The sequence below is a fragment of the Limulus polyphemus genome, unplaced genomic scaffold, assembly GCF_000517525.1.
Source record: "Limulus polyphemus unplaced genomic scaffold, Limulus_polyphemus-2.1.2 Scaffold712, whole genome shotgun sequence".
NCBI classification, from domain to species: Eukaryota; Metazoa; Arthropoda; class Merostomata; order Xiphosura; family Limulidae; genus Limulus; species Limulus polyphemus.
This window is the reverse complement of record NW_013666322.1, coordinates 359,242-376,823: the sequence shown is the minus strand read 5'-3', so window position 1 is coordinate 376,823 and position 17,582 is coordinate 359,242. Positions and strand designations below refer to the sequence as shown.

General features: G+C 35.6%; 1 protein-coding gene across 2 annotated transcripts in view; it reads left to right on the top strand.

The window, feature by feature from the left end:
* The window catches only part of LOC106460117 (unconventional myosin-VI-like), a 125,680-nt gene that overhangs the window by 79,772 nt on the left and 28,326 nt on the right, over window positions 1–17,582 (top strand). For both annotated transcript variants that reach the window (XM_013919799.2, XM_022386753.1), the window contains 5 exons: window positions 4,307–4,514; window positions 10,486–10,576; window positions 12,311–12,461; window positions 13,288–13,505; window positions 14,141–14,219. In XM_013919799.2, coding sequence (XP_013775253.1) covers window positions 4,307–4,514; window positions 10,486–10,576; window positions 12,311–12,461; window positions 13,288–13,505; window positions 14,141–14,219 — 747 coding nt within the window. The remainder of the gene's footprint in view (window positions 1–4,306; window positions 4,515–10,485; window positions 10,577–12,310; window positions 12,462–13,287; window positions 13,506–14,140; window positions 14,220–17,582) is intronic.

Below are 17,582 nucleotides of genomic sequence, written 5' to 3'. Positions count from 1 at the left end.
CGTCGAATCTGAATCACTTGAAAAAAAACACGGGGGTGCTTAACTTTTTTCCAGGTGTATATGTTGTTATAGTTCATTACCTCTTAACATTTACATATAGTAGACAATGTTTCATCCTTGTTCATAGCTTCTTAGCATGTCCAAATAGTCTATAAAGATTAGGTCTGGTTAGTTACTTCCGTATGAACCATTAGAAGATAGGGTTTAGACATAATTGTTTATCCCTAATGTGTCACATATTGACAATAATATTTTGTTATAGTACATTACTTCTTAGCATGTAAGTATTCTAGATAAGTTTTCATTCTAGTTCTTTACTCCTTCACGTGTCTACATAGACTATAATGATTAGATATGGTTAATTACTATTTCATGTACCATTAGAAAATAGGGCTTAAACAATCATTTACTCTTTACTATGTCACCTGTAGTCAACGTTTAGATGTAGCTACTTACTCAGTCGTATGTACTCCTACTGGATAATGTTTGATCTTCTTTCCTTACTCCTTAACATATATGTGTAGAAGATAGCATTCAGACATAGTTCTGGGCCTATTCCATTTGAATGTGTTCATAACCTATCATGTTCTGGGAGCACTACACATCATTGCAGCAGTTTTCTCAACATGACCTCGTTCCACTTGTGGATAGATTTTTCACCCACTGGTCTTCTGTTGTTCTGCTTTCTCATGTTCCTCCTCCTCTTGTTGCCTTGCCAAACCCCTCTTTGAACTATCTCTATTCTGGTTTCCTGTGTCTGATTCCTAAGTCCTGGCTGTCTATGCCCTTTGTCTGGTTTGGTCCCATCTTTTTTTTTATTATGCATGTTCTCCTGTCCATCTCCTCCCTTAGTTCCTTGCTAAGTTTTGGGATACTCCTTAAATGGTCTCTTTGGTAGCCACTCACAGGCTACCCCCAACCTTGTTTCTATTACTCCACCTCTTTGGGTCTAAGCCCTAACTTCTCCTTCCCAACTTTCCATCCCTTCTGATCCATCCTCACACACATTGCTCTTTCCTCAGGATATGACATCCCTTTATCATTATGTGTGGGATTAGCCAGTAGCTGTCCCTTTGTCCCACTCCTGTCACCTTTCTGCCTCTTCTGTGTGTTGTCAAATGGGACATACTTATCACCTTGGTCTTGTTGTCACCATTTCCCTTTGACTTCATTACATTGTAACATATTCCTCCTCTTTCACAGGACTGTTCTCCCTTGATCTGTAAGTCTCTTTTATCTCATGTTTTTGGGCAGCATTTCCTCTACCTTTGACAAATCCTAATATTACAGTTTTTTTTGTTCTCTGCCTCCTTCCTCCCCTCTTTCATTCCATCCTTAGATACTGCCACCCTTTTTACTTATTGTTTGATTGGATCATCATTGTGGTTCTCCATGATCTTACTGCCATCCCTAGCAAACCTCTACCAAATCACATTAGTCCTCTTCCTACTTGCCTGTGATTGCTGTTCTTCACATATCTATGCTCTTATTTCATCCTGCTTTCTCATTACTACTCTTCCCTTCTCCTTTGTCCTGGCTGGTATTTTCTTCCCTGTTATTACATGGCAGGGGAAAATGTTCACTCCTTTTCTTCCATATCTCCTCCTCAATTTCTAATTTTGGTGTAAATTATTTTCTAGACAGTGGCTCTTGTCCTGTCCGGGCCACTCAATGTTTCCACACACTCTTTCTTGTTGTCCCTCTCACTGTACTTTTTTTATCTGGCACACCTCCTATATACAGGTCCTCTCCCCTTACCTCATTGCAGATTGGATCTGCCAGCTCATATATTTTGTATATGCCTCTCTGAAGGCTGATTTTTGTATACTCTCTCAAGTCTTCTCTCTTCAGCTCCCCCCCCCCCCCCTCCTTTTCGGGATAGGCATGTAGACTACACCACAGTCATTTGTTTCACATCAAACTATCTCCACCATTTGGCTGTCTCATCTCCAACAGCATACAGACTTCCACCAATGATCATTTTTTAATTCACCCTGCATCTGTAATGGGTGTGAGTATTCATTTACTTCTTCCTCACCTTTCTTTTACATTTGGATCCTGCTATGTGGCTAGTGGTGCTTTACAGGGTATACTTACCCAAAATTCTGCATCAGGCCAAGATAATGGAAAGAACTCACACCATATACCTTGGCTCAATCAGTGCCCACTGTGAAATAGTGTGTTCTGCAAGACCGTTGGAGTTCTACTATGATATTTCTACAGTCCAATTTATACTATACCCATTCCATGGACTATCGTGGAAAAAGTCAGGACCAGAGTTATGCATCTGCATGCTTCTCTGGCTAGAGCTTGCTGGCTTTTATGGTTACCCATTGCACTGTTTCAAGAAAAAGACCTTTCTGGACTGAACGATTGATAGGGATCTCCACACATTCTCTGTGTCTTCCCCATATCAATTTTCCACCCTCTTTGAGTAGAGCATGGAATACCCACAGTCACTTACAAGCTCCCAGCTGCTGGAATGGTGGACCATGGAGAATCTTCACTAACTTGTATCTGAAAGTGGGTGCTAAAACTCTGAGAAGTGGGGCAGGGTTTTTTTCTGAAGAGTAGTACAGACAACATCAACCAGGCTAGATACATTACAATCTTCAAGTGGATTTCAGACATATATCTTGCCTACTCTCTATTCTCCTTTAACTATTCCTGCAAGGACATGATCTCCCTAATTATGCTTGCAAAGTTAATGATATTTAGTAACTCTCTTTTACAGGCTCAGTTGATTTGACCTAAAAATTGATTCTAAATTGACCTTTAGAGTTTCCATACTATAACTTCTAATATATTGTGTGTATCTTCAAGAAATTTTGTAAGCTTTCAATAATCATAGAGAGTCATTTGTAGACAAAAAATCACATTTTTTTTAAACATCAGAGAGAACCATTGGCAATTTCTGAAAAAGAGGATGTGGCAAGTAGTTGTGGCAAAAGGAGTCTGATTTTTTATTTTATGGCTCTGTAACCAAATAAGATTGAAGGCTATAAAAATTATGCTTTGCCTGAGTGATGACAACATTATAATGAGTAATTTATATTAAATTTTGTATTTCTTGGAGGGGTAGTAAATAAATTAGAGAAGAGGGGATACCTAGAGAGCAGATGTCACAATTCTCATGCTATGGTAAATTGAGGATTTTTTTAATATTGCCTTATAAAACTAAGAACTTAAAACCTACATAATATTAAAATTTGGTTTATTGCTACTTTTTTATGCCAAGTTTGTTCGTATACCATGATAAGAAAGTAGATTAATTAAATTTTGAATGTAACTCATTAAAATCTCATAATGTGCAGAAAAGGAGGCTCTTAGTGAGAGAGTTAAGATCCAGTTGTGATGTATTGTATTTCAACCTTACTCCCACAGCTAGCAATGGGCTCATAGAGCCTGATGGTTGAGTGGTGGTTTCATAAGTATCTTTAAATTGGGTTCACAGCAGTGCCCTCCTACAACAACTGGTGCGGACCCTTAGTGCCTGATGGTTTAGGAGCTATGCACAGATACTTTTCACATGTGACCTTCTCACACAGCTGGTATAGACCCATAGATACTGATGGTTGAGAAGATGAACATACTTGGTACAATATGAATGAGCCCCAACTTTACTATTTAAATATTGACCTATTCTGTCTATCCTTGTGACATATCTTAATAATTGGGCTTCTCACCTCTCCCTGTCATTTAGTCGGGTGAAGAGTATACCCTGATTGAGATGAGATGCATTTGCCAACAAGTGTACCACCAGGGAGCTCCTAATATAGGGCTCTTGAAAGGAGGCTCATTTAAGTAATTTCTGCACCAGTGTTTCCACCACTAAAATGGGATTTTAGCTGGTCTGTGTACAGAAGTCAGTCAGTGTTTTAAAAGTTAATATTTTCTTTAACATTACCACCTTTTCTCCTCATTTTTCTGATGCACTTTTATTGATTCCTCATCAAAGAATGAGGATTTTCACGCGTGAATGTAGAGGGAGCATTTGTGCAAGGAGGTGTGTTGCACTCCTGTTGCTGGAAGGTTTTGCTGTTTGATACATCCTCATGCAGTAGTTCAAATTCACAGGTTCGTACATTAATTTTAGGTGGGAGTTTCACAAGGCTGGTGGCTTGCAAATCTCTAAGGTAGAATAACATGACTCCATGAGGAAAATAGCTGTTCTGTGTTCAGAGGTATCTATCGAAAATACACTTGCATCTAAGGAAAATGTTAAATTGTGAGCTCAAGATTCAGTTATTTGTAGTAAATTTTTACATTTAGTTCTTGAATAATTAATGTATGAATATGTTAACAGGCATTGTTCATGGCTCTTGGACTGAATGAAAATGACTTCAGGTTTGGGATGACCAAAGTCTTTTTCAGACCTGGCAAGTTTTCAGAGTTTGATCAGATAATGAAATCAGATCCAGAGAACCTGGCCTTTTTAGTGAAGAAAGTGAAAAAGTGGCTTATAGCCTCACGCTGGAAGAAAACACAGTGGTGTGTGTTATCAGTCATCAAATGTATGTAGTTCAAAATATTTTTGGAAAACTATTTTGTATTTTGTTTCTTACATTATTGTGATGAGAGAGAGAGAGACAGGGTTCCTACATATTCTTGAAATTGGGGAACGTTTGGGATTCAATGTTAACACTAAATGGCAATCAAAGTCATATCATATTGGGATTACGCTCAAGTTTAAGTTGAGTGTGATAGCAGAATACTTTGAATATAAATTTAATTGTTAACATTTTTACCAAAAGCCTTGTAATAATACTGTGGGTATAGCACAAGTTTTTCTATTGAAAGCACCCACAAGCTACAATATATTAACTTGTTTCAAAAATTATGGCATTAAACAATTTCCTGAAGTTTGCCTAACATGCTATTCATACTTCTTAATCTGTAATGTTTGTAACTAAATCTTTCTCAGTTGTCAAGGCTATAAAATAGAACTTGATGCATCACAAGCATTTTTAAGTAAACAAACTGACACTGCAAGAACACAGTCACAAAATGACTCGTATCTTGTGCTTGAATTGGCAAGAAAATAGTAATTTGTACAAATCATTTGTTCATAAAAATTTGAAAATGTTAAATGTATATTTGTTCTTCCTTTCATGGGATTAATGTATATCAATGAGCATTTTCTAAGAGCAGCACTTGACAAAAACTGTGAAAATCTCTAATGTACATAGTATATTTTGCATTGTTATTATCACATTTCCTGTCATATGTAAACCACAAAATCACATTTACTATCAACTTATTTCACAGATAGTTATATGTTTTCCACTTATGACAGGACATATATCAGATACGGTACTTACCTCCTCTCACAAGATTAGCTATTCTCGTTCATTGCTGCCCTCCATATATGAACTTTTCATAATGCATGCCAAAAGCCTTGCACACATCCCTCTGTTGGAAATATCATGTTCCAACATGTCTCTCATGCAAATCATCATGCGTCATCCCATAACCAATAGTAGCATGACATGCTCACGTGACTCCCTCTACACTTCTCGTTCAAGTTCAGACGTTTTTTGGGTGGAGGGGCTAGTGCTACCGTGTGACAACAGAACATTTTTCCCCACCAAAAGTCACAGAAACTATCGAGCCCACCAGCAGTCCACCCTCACGTCCTTTGTCGCCTATTTGTTTCAGTCAGAGTTTCATATCCTCCATATTCCTGTCTACTGTTCTTCATCCTCCCAACCCTTACTCATTCCTACTAGTTGGGGTACTTCTTTCTGTCGATTTCCTCAATGACGAAACATCTGTCGCCAACAGTACCTGTGACTACCCTGTGGATTCAGGGCCATTAGGAGCTCGACTTTTTTCCTCACTGGTGCCCCTTCATTGATGATCAATGGGTGATACGGGTTCTGTCAGAAGGATTCGTTCTCCAGTTTCTTTCCCCTCTTCCTCTTTACCCCATTTCCTTTCCTCCGGATCCTCCTGCATCTGACATCATACCCACCAACTCCTTTCTGTGGCAGCTCAAGCAGGTTGATTGATCAAACTGGAGAAGTCATTCCTTTGACCCACACACTACCTGGTCCATCTAGGGGTTATTTCAACACTAATATCAGTCATGCCATGCCTTCTCCTTTACTCGGTCCATGGAACTCTTAGTTCACTGAGCCCTCTTAATTTAGTCATTTACTGCTCACGAGGTTCTATCACTTTTGAGGATGTGGTCCTCCATGACTGCACTTATCCCTCTTGGTGATGCACAAATGGGATCCCTGCAATGGGCTCTTCATGACCAATGGAACCTAGCTTGAGGCTTGAGATTTTCTTTCCACCATCATCCTCTTTCCCTGCGAGACAATCTGCATTGGTGGCTGGACAAAGCTCATACATCAATGGGTATGGGTTCTCCCCCATGTCTGAATCTACTTTTGTTCATGGATGCATTCCTTCCAGGTTTGAGAACATGGATCAATCCTCAGGAAGCTTTAGGCCAATGGTCTGCGGATGCATCTGTCTTGCATATAAGTGTTCTCAAACTTCTGGTAGTATCACAGGCTTTACATCACTTCCTTCTTCTCATCTGTCATTGTCTGGTGATGGTTCATTTGGACAACTCTATGGTGATGACATATATCAGTCACCAAGGGAGCACCCAGTCCAAAGACCTCTGTTTTTAGAAGTTAGAGTTCTTATACTGGACCCATGCATGTCACAGTCGTCTTATCACATGTCATGTGCCTGGTGCTTTCAATCTCATCGCAGATCGTCTTTTGCAACCAGACTGGATTTATCCTACAGAATGGGCATTGGATTCTCTCATTTTCCAGGACCTTTGCTATCACTGGGGGTCTCCCCAATTAGATGCTTTTGTCATGAGCCTCAATTCCAAGTTGCCTCTCTTTTTGTCTCCTATACTGCATCCCCATGCCTTGATGGTCGATGCTTTCAGCAGGGATTAATCACACATATACCTGTATGTGTACCCTCCAATCCAGTTGTTGCATTGGGTCATTTTTCGGTCCATTCCACTACTTGCAGAGTCTTCTGGATAGCACCCTTTTGGCTGTCACAACCTTGATTTCCCAGGTTACAACATCTGCTCCTGACACAACCAGTTCCTCTTCCACTTTCTCCCTACCTTCTTCATTAGAGGATTTCCAGCTGACAAGCCTTTTGAAGCTCATGTTACGGAATTCTCACCTGGCTGTTCGATCGTGGTTTTTCAGTCTCCTCGCTTTCAGGACATCAGACAGCCCTATTTCATGCCTTACATTTTTCCCAAATCCATAAGGTTTTCCTTTCTCTTGTTCTTACTGAGCACATGTGTTCCTTAAGGATTCAGTGGCTGCCGAGGCATCCTGCCCTTCTGACTTGGGACATTAATTTGGTCCTTCATGACCTCACTTTACCTCCATTTGTCCCACTTTCTTGTGCTCTTTGTTTCATGTGCTCCTTAAAACTTGTTTCCTTCTTCTGTTGGTCTGTGGTCATCGACAGTCAGATCTGTTTGACATAGACTTATCACATACTCTTTATCACCCTACTTATCTTCTTCTTCTTTATCTCAATGTTTCCTTCTTTCCTAAAATATTGGAAGCTCGGGAAGGTTTTTCATCCTTTTCTCCTATTTCCCAGACTTCAGTGTGACTTCAACTGGTCAGTTTTCTTCATTTTCGTTTTTTTTCAGGGGTCTTTTCTCTCTCTTTTTATCAGGGATCCCACTCCATGGTGGTGCTTGTCCAGATATTCTTTAACTCTACACCTGCACTGTCCACCATGTATCCTCATGTTTTCTATGCCATGGCTACACACACTCACCATAGAGATGGGGTGTTCCACAAGATCACTTGTAGGTGAATAACCTCGTGATGTCAATGTTTCATAACATGCCCGTTCCAGACCGTACCACCCATGGACTGCATTGATAAAGTAGAAGGGGATTTCTGCCCATTCCTGCCATGCTTCGTGTGAATAACCAGGTATGGTGTGCTTTTCAAAATAGGTCACTCATTGCACTGTCTCTGGTGGTGACATTCCTCCACGCTCTCCACCTCATAGTCATCCTCCTTTCTTCGAGTGGAGTATGCCACTTTCAGTTCCAAGCTCCTGGGGTGGTGAACCATGGAGGCACCCTCCTGAATAAGTTCCCCAGACCATTCAGTTGAGAGTAGAGCAGTGGTGTTCTGCTGGTGCAGATGCGATGTGGCTTCCTGAAATGTTGAGCTCTTGCCTTGCTGGTTGATGTGGCCTCCTGATCATGTTACACACCAACACTAAAGTTGAGCCCTCTCCTTCCAGGATGATATGGCCTCCCACTACCATTTACACAACCAATGGAGTTAGCCATCGCCTTCTAGTTGACATGGCCTCCTACTCACATTTACACACATAATGGAATTGAGCTATCACCTTCTAGGTTGACGTAGTCTCCTACTACTATTTACAAAACTATGGGAGTAGAGCCATCACTTTGTGAGATTATGCTACCTCCCACTTCCCTTTTCACAGGAGTTAAGCCATCCCCTTGTAGGATGATGTGGTCTCCTGATCCACTTTCAATTCACACTGGAGTTAAGCCATCACACTTGCAGTTCACACTTTGATTGGGTGCCCTCATCCTACCTTCATGCGAATGTTGGTTCCCAGGGTTGAGTTTTGGATTAGAGTAAACCAATCAACATAAGTCCTCCCACAGAGGCAGGTTGTCTCTCTTCCTCCCTCAATTACTCTGTCTGTATCTTTCGTCACTGCATAGTTAGTGGGATGGTTCCGATGCTCTCCTGGACTCTCCCTCATTCTTTTTCTGGGGATGTTTTGTCTTTGGAGGGTACTGGCCTATGCCATGTTTGGGGGAGTTGATTCAATTTGATGGACAACCTGTCTCTGTGGCATACTCAGATATTGTTGCGAGTCTTAAAACCCCGATTTTTGGGGTTTGAGGTGAAAATGGTATGATCCTCAGCCTACCCTGGATAGATATTGGTGTTCTGCAGGAAGGTTTTGGGTGTAGTTGACTTACCGAGTACGGTCCGATGCTCCCTAGTCACTCTATACCTTACATTTCCACCCTTTTGCATGTCACACTGTACACAAGGGTGAAGAGCATACCTGGCTCAGAAGTAGTGTGGTTCCCCTCTTCTGATCTCTATCTCTCAGGTTCAAAGGTATCCTTCGGTCACTTTCGTGGGTGCTTCTTTTGTTCTCTCCTCCTTTTCAATGTGGGAGTCTAGCTAATCTTGTGAGAGGAGGTAAGTATATTTTTATGAACTGAAAATGTCTTTCCGACCCTTCCTTTCCATTTTCTGGTGCTCACGCCTTCTGCCAAACTTCGAAGTGAAGGTTTGGTAGAGGAGTGTAGAGGGAGTCACATGCATCATGAGCATGTCATGCTACTATTGGTTAAGAGATAACGCATGATGATTTGCATGAGAGACATGTTGGAACATGATATTTCCAACAAAGAGGGATGCGCAAGGCTTGTAGCATGTATTATGAAAAGTTTGCATATAAAGGGCAGCACTGAACGAGAATAGCTGATCTTGTGAGGGGTGGGGGAAGTAACTATCAGAAATAAATTTTCAATGTAGGAAAATTATAACTTTCCTTGAAGAGATTAATTAATCTTGTTTGCTAATATTTTTAGTTCATTTAGATTTACAATTAGTAGAAAGTACTCAGAATAGATTGCACTGATGATAACAAAGGCAATGACATTCAATTAATTGGAAATGTGATCGATGTAGTTTTGTAAGTCAATCATGTTTTACATCTTGTAAATGAGGACATAGACTAGTTTCTTCAATTGTGTTCTTATCAATTTAATAAATCTTCATTAAGTTTAATTCTCTAGTTGCATTCTAATTATTTGAAACTTAGTGCAGAGACTTAAAATCTTAAGTTATTTTGTGGTCTACTTACAGGTAAAATTTTGTTTTGTTTTAGTCATATTAACAAAAGTGATGAGTTGTGTGGTTAATTTTAGTGATATTGATTGTTCTGATAGGTATTTGATGGTTTTTTATGTATAACCATGACATATATTTGTAATACTATATTCCCAATTTTATAATTGATAGTATAAGTTCGTAGTTTGAAATATAAAGTTATAGTTATTAATTGCAAACTTTACACAAGAAATTCTAAAAAAAATCTGATGAAAATTTTGAAGAAAATTCAAGAATTATTTTCTCCTAATAGTGTGTGATCCCTGGTCTTTAAAATTTTAAGTTGCCAGTAGCATTTTTTTCCATGTACCTAAAAATATAGGTATCATTCATTTTGTGGTTTGAAAAAGTTTTTGCCAAAACATTTATTTAACCATATTATCTTTTAATAGTATTCATAAAACTAGGATAAAAAAACTGTGATTAAGAAAACCAAATAACCCACTGTAAATATACCTCTAAAGAAGAAATGGTTAGTATCCTAAAGAACTAAGGTTGTTGGAATTTCTTTGATTTGTAAAACATAACTATGCTTGTGTGAATTTTATGTACTTATGTAATATTTTTTTAGTGAAAAACAAAATACTGTACAGAGCAGCAAACCTAATCATCATTCAGAAAAATGTTAGAATGTATCAAGCGAGGAAGAAATATCGACCAAGGTGAGAAACACAGGAAAGTTTTTCTAAGGGTAAATATGTATGAAATCTTCTGTACCTTGTCAGCCCTTAATAAAACACCTCGTCATATTTTCTGAGATTTAATCCTATTCAGAAAGCCACATTTATATACAGGTTTAAGCAAAATGTAACCATGGTTTGTAGCACTTGTTGTATCAAACTGTTGAACTAGAGTAATCATTATTTTTGTTTGTCACATTGGACTTAAAAGTACAACCTATGCTTTGAACCAAATATTTCAAACTTGGACTTATCCATCCATAACACCCTTTTTCAATCAACAGTCCAGTTTTGTACTTTTTAGTACATTTCAGTCTCTTGACAATATTTGGAGATCAAAGTAAAAGTATTTAAACTGCTACATGACCAAATATTCCATTCTCATTGAGTCTTCTTGATACTGTAGATCTGGACACTTTTCTGTCATTTGGTACATGGTCATTTATTTCATGCTTGAGATCAGTGGCAGTCTTCCTTCTGTCCTGAAGGCTGCATAAACAAAGATAGTTAACATCAGTATCATTAAGTTTAGATGTTCTGCCTCCTCCTTTCCTATTTTCAAACTTACCTGTCTTAGAGTGTACTTGACAATGTTTGGAGAGCATTTCAAGTCTGCAGCAATTTGTCGATAAGTCCAAACAGCATCATGTAACGCTTTGGTGAGAACTCTCTGCTCTACTGACAATTCTCTATGCTTTTTGGGGCTGTGACATGACAATAAAACTTAATATATAGTGTTAAACACTGTTTTTATCAAGGTTTATATGTGGAGTGCTGTTAATTTGATTTCTTCTGGCATATACCGGAACCATATACTAGTTTCTTTCTATGTAGTTAAGACACTGCATGAAGTACCATGACAGTTATTTCACACCCTAAATTTGATCAGTATGTTCATTCAAACAGAACACTTAAGCTATGCCCTTGGTACAAGTGTATGGGAATTCTAAAGAATGATAAATATTCTCACCCTGGTTCATTCAGTTGTCAACAGGGGTCAGTGAAGCATTACCATAGTGTTGAAATTTACATTCTGTAATGGCATGGAAGAATTAGCCCCATAAAATGGAAAGAATGACAAAATATTATCTTGTCCTAACACTTTTGCACAGTACTGTATAAATAACATTTTATTGTTCTATTGATTAACAAGATGTGAATAATATAGTATTTTTCTAAAATTAAATATGAAACCCAATCTATCTTTTGATTTAGTACTAGTCACTGAGTTATTCTGGTTTTGGGGAATTCTACCCTTCATTAGTAATACTGGATAAGGGCAAGTTAGAAAAACTAAACTACCTTCTTGTTTTTGAGGATTTTATATTATATGTTTGGCGTTGTTTCTTTGATTTGCTTTTGTCCAGAGTTACTAATTATGGGTAGAATATTCCTCTTAAGTGGTATACTTGGTGACAAGTGGTGAATCAATGATTGATTGAGTTTTATATATATATATATATATATTAGTACTTAAACAACCTGTTTGTTGAATAATTTATAAGAATAAATTAATAGCATCAATGCTACATTTTCTTAAAATCCTATATAAAAATAGGTTCACTGTGGTGAATAAAGTACAACTAAAGACACCATACATATTCTTTTGTTGAGTTTTGATATTTAAGCAGCTGCCTTCTCATCCAAGAATTTCTCCTTTATTACTTTCTTTCAGATTATAAAGTTTTGGTTGTAACATAAAATTTATTTGTACAGATACTTAGGAATCCTGAAGGTGAAATCCCTACAAGGCCAGCTTAAGCATATGTCAGCACTAGTCAACCAGATGAAATCAGACAAACAACAGTCATTGTCACAAGTACATGCACTTGAGTCAGAAATGTTGGAGTTCATTAAAAAACTGAAGGTAAACCCAATATTTAATTATTTCAATAGTACATGGAATTGTAGTTTGTTTTTCTCTCTTGAAGTCAATGCTTGCAGCTTATGGATATAAAATATTCGTCTGACTGATTTAAGGTTTACTCTTAACACTTAACTGAAATGACCGTTTACCAGACATTTGAGAATAGCATTATCACACGAGTAGTCTGATAAGTACAAAAAAAAAAGCAAATGATAAATGGAACAAACAGGTTATATAAATTTTTAGTCATTCAAGATAACTCTTTGAAGATGCTGTTGACTAGGTGAAAAGACATTCTTTCCAAGCCATGGAAAGGTTAATGTTGTCAACTTTTGATTGTTTAAAAAACTTAAAACATATTCCAGTAGCTGTGAAGGTGATAAGCAGTGTAATTTTTTTCTTGGTCTATGTTTTCTATTCATTCCTCAAATAGTGGGTGGAAAATGTAATATAAATATGTCAAGTATTGTGTAAAAGGGTTAAAGATAATGCCTAATTTGTTTAGTCTTTTTGAAAGCATAGCCAGAAATATATATATATATACCATCTACAATTTGTCACATAATTTTATTTCACAATTAGTATAATATATAAAATATAAATTAACATTTAAAAACATGAGATTTAAAATCCAATATGTTCCAAATGGTCTAAATTGTGTGAAAAAAATGTACATAGTGTACATTCTATTCACAATGTAATTCTTATAATAAGGTATACCCAAGAACATTAACAAGGTAGGTAAACATAAATTGTTGTTTTTAGGAAAGTAACATGTTAAGTTAAAAGAAAATAAAAATTACTTGTGAATGGATTTTGGCTTTAGACAACAGATATGAAGGAAGCTGAAATTCAGAAGAACTACACAAATATTATGAAAGCCATGGATAATACTTTAGTAACATTGAGAGGTAAGCTAGAAAAACAGAAGATTGCAGAAGAACAGAAGCGCTTACAAAAGATTCAAGAAGAGATGGAGAAAGAAAGAAAGAAGAAAGAGGAAGAAGAAAGAAAGAAACATGAAGAAGAAGAAATTAGAAGAAAGTGAGGAAACAAAAAACTTTATTATATAATCAATGAATATGAATTATATTTTTTGTAATAAAGTCACAGACTTCAAAAGAAATGTTTAAATATGGTACACTGATAACTTTTATGATGCTATGCTACATGTAAAAACCCAGTAATTGACTGAACATTAAAAATTTTATCTTTAATCATCATATAAGAACATGTGCCTCCAGAACAGTAAAAGCAACTTATTTTAAAGTGTAACTCCTGTTTATCCAGTTGAAAAAAAATGAGAAGCTTATTAAAATTAACACCCTTCTTTATCAATGCTTGTAATAAAAAGATTGCAGGTAATAACTTTGTTGCACACATCCAGTGGTATATATTTTTTAGTTAGAGTAAATTTATAAAGCCTTTTATTTTTACATTCTAATAATAAAATAACAGAAGGATGTAATTTGAATTTTGATTTTTTTAAAGATCTGGAGCATTTAAAACTTGTTGAAGATCATATTTTTAATAACTTCTGTGTAAACCATAAAGCACAAGTAAAGCTTGGACTTTAATATTTTGGTGCATTGAATAATAATAGAATACTTAGGTCAATTAATTAAGATTTTATATGTATATATATATATGATAGTAAGTTTTCACATATTAATAAACAGGAAAGCTGAACTGGAAGTGGAAAGAAAGGCTGAAGAAGAAAAGCGTAAAAAACAAGAAGAAGAAGACAGAAAACTTGCGGTAGGGGATGCAAAATGTAACATTTTTTTAACAAACATACTAAAAACACCATATAGAAATCTAAGAGGTGTTAATGTGCAATAGTAAATAGCTAATTTACAAAAACATTTATAAATGTTAAACTTGTCTTTTTTTATGAATGAACTGGCTTTGAAGACTTCTTTTGTGACTGACCTATTTGTCTCGCCTTGTTTCATTACCAGTGTTATGTAAGGTCATTTTGAACACAAAATTGCATTTCTATGTTAAAAATTTGATTACAGTATATAATTCTAAACTATTTCAATAATTTTGTGCCAGAAAATTTTGTAGAAATGATAGTTAAGTACATGTTGAGGCAAAAAAAATCATTTTAATATTACATACTCTGTATTACTTTTCTTTATATGATCACTTTAACTTAACAAAGACAGTTTATTCTAGTCTAATACTTCAATAAATGTATATTTTTCTGTATCTAAACTTTTCTTATATTTCAAACAACTTGCCCCACTGGTGGCTCAGCATTAAGTTTGAGGGCTAATAGCACTAATATTTGGGGTTTGATTCCTGCTTTAGGCACAATACAGAAAATACAGTGTGCAGCTTTGCTTTAAACCATAAACAACAGTTTTATACTGATCAGACCAGCATTCTTTTCTGTTAGTTGTTTTTGTCTGTTTCCACAGTTTATTAAATTTGAATAATTTTTCTTCTGTAATTGGACTTATACATATATGTAAAATTTTCTTATGCTGTTGACTTGATGCAGCAAGGTTACCTTTAAGTACTTGTTTACTGGTCTATACAAGCAATACCTTTTTTCTAAGATATGCTTGACTACTGCTTTAGGTTAAGCTAATCCCTTCAATAATACTTGAACACTGATAGTGTAGTAAATAAAATAATAACAAGCAATTTTTCTGTCAGATGTACACTAGAAATACCAGTGTTGATTATTTCTGTATGATCTAATAGTGATTTCTTTTATGTCTATAATGAAGGCACACAGTTATGGAAGTAAGTATCCTTTTCTTACAAGTTATGAATATGCCTTGGGATAAATATTATAATCCATTCATCTATACACCTGTAATTCTGTAAGATCCCCTAAGTATGATTTTTTTTCTAAGTAACTTCTGTAGAAACATTGCCAAGTTAAATAGTGCTAAGTATACATAAAATAAGATTGGAGTCAAATGTTTTTATTCAGCCTGAGATGTGAATGCAAGTGTGAGCCAGGCCTTTTAAAGAAAACTATGTTCAGTTTTGTTTTTCTTAATATTTAAAAGTATTGATATTATGTTACATAACAAATTTTCCATGATAAGATATTTGATAAGAATGGAATAGACCTCTACCGTTCAGTACAAAATAATAGACCCTTTCTTAGTGTGTGTATATAGTATTGGAAATAATGGGGAAAGAGAATATAAAGGGCAGATTCTTCAGGAATGCCACCCTGTTGTTATGTGAAAAAGAACTATCCCAAAGTAAAGTTACATGTTGATAGGTTACACTGTTATTGGTTGTTATCCAATCAATTACAAAGTCTATAAATGTACAGACATTCATACTATGCCCAGTAGTAGTAGTAGTGTGATTTCAGTCATAATTTCCAGGAGTGAAATACTACATTACATGTGTATAGAAATGAAAGTTTTGGTTAGTGAAGGCTACTCCATGTGACCAATTGCAGCAAGACTCCACGTTTCAGTATATATATATATATATATATACACAAGACTGAAGAGGGTACTTGGAACTGACACTATTAATAATAGAAGTGTTTGAGGTAGTAAACCAAAATTCTCCAAATTTATGTTAAATATCCATGGGTATGACAAGGTAGACAGTGGTTAAATACAGATCTTGCTGTAAATACAGGTGTGAATATTACATTGAGAACAGTAAGATACACACTAGCACATAGTGTTCTCGTTGGATATACAACAGTTAAAAAACCATTGCTGAGAAGAGATAACGAAACCAAAAGGTTGAAATGGGCATTGAACCACAAACTGTGGAATGAACAAAGATGGCAACATGTTCTCTTTACAGATGAATCCAAATTCAAGTTGTTCAGGAACAATCAATGACAGTGTGTTCCATAATGGAGAGGAGAATGGTATCAAAGTCAATGTACAGTATCTACAGTGGTGGATTGTTACAAGTTTGGGGTTCAATCTTAACTAAATGTTGGCAGTCTACACAAAATCCAATACACCAAGTACAAACAGATTCTGATCCATCATATCATTCCTTCAGGAACACAAGTCATCATGCTAGCATTTTTCTTCCAGCAAGTATCTGATATTATTGTTTATGAACTTGAATAACATTTTATATTTACTATTAGATAATGTAAAAAACTTAAGTAATGCAAATTGTTGAAACCATGATGCTCATGTCTCTTTATTATAGTTCTAACTTAGTAAGAAGTTATTCAAGTTTGTTATAAATTCTTCAACAAATAAATAACTGAGAAATTATCATAGTTTTCCTAAAGATGAAAGGATGATACTGTTAGATGAAGAAAGTCCATAAATTTGGAAAGAAAATTCACAGTGTTTATCAAAAATGAATATTTAAACTAAACTTTTTTTTTAGTTTTCATCTAAAATGTAGTAATAGTTTTGTGTGTCAAATATCTAGTATTTTCTATTTCAAGTTGAGCAGGATATATGGTAATTATTTAATTAGTACTTTGGTTATTAAAATCGAATAAGTCACTTATTGCCTATAAGTTAAAGTTCTAAAGTTAAAATGGTTTCAATAAAAAAATTCTAGCAAATAAAGATAGAAGTTTACACTATTAGGATAATAGTTAGCACTGTTGGAATATAATGTTATGTATGAAACTTTGAACACTTATGGCTGTTTAGATAATCAGTCTTTTAACAGTGGAGAGGATATGGATGTAGTATTTTCACTTTATAATAGACAACACATCAACTAATCAAACATTTTAATAATCTTCCAAATATTAATTAACTTGATTTTAATAAATCTTCTAAAGATTCTTTTATTCTACTCTCAAGTTTGACAGTATGTTGTGGTTTTCAAATAATTTGAGGACTGTGAATGTGTTACCAGTTATCACTACTTATTGGCCTATAGCTTCGTCTGAGAAAATAAATGTTTATATATATAAAATTGTAACTTTGTTATTTTGGAGAGTTTTATGTAACTGTCCTATTAGTACTATTTTATTGCCCTTTAAGATGTTTTGTTTTAGAGCTGAAGTTTATTAATGAGCTAAATCTTCTGGCCCATGTGAATATAAAAATTTTATTTGATCATGTGATTGACTATTATTTTGCAGTTGTATGACTTTCTCTAATTACCGCTAATGAGCATAAAACACATAAGCACTATGCAGCA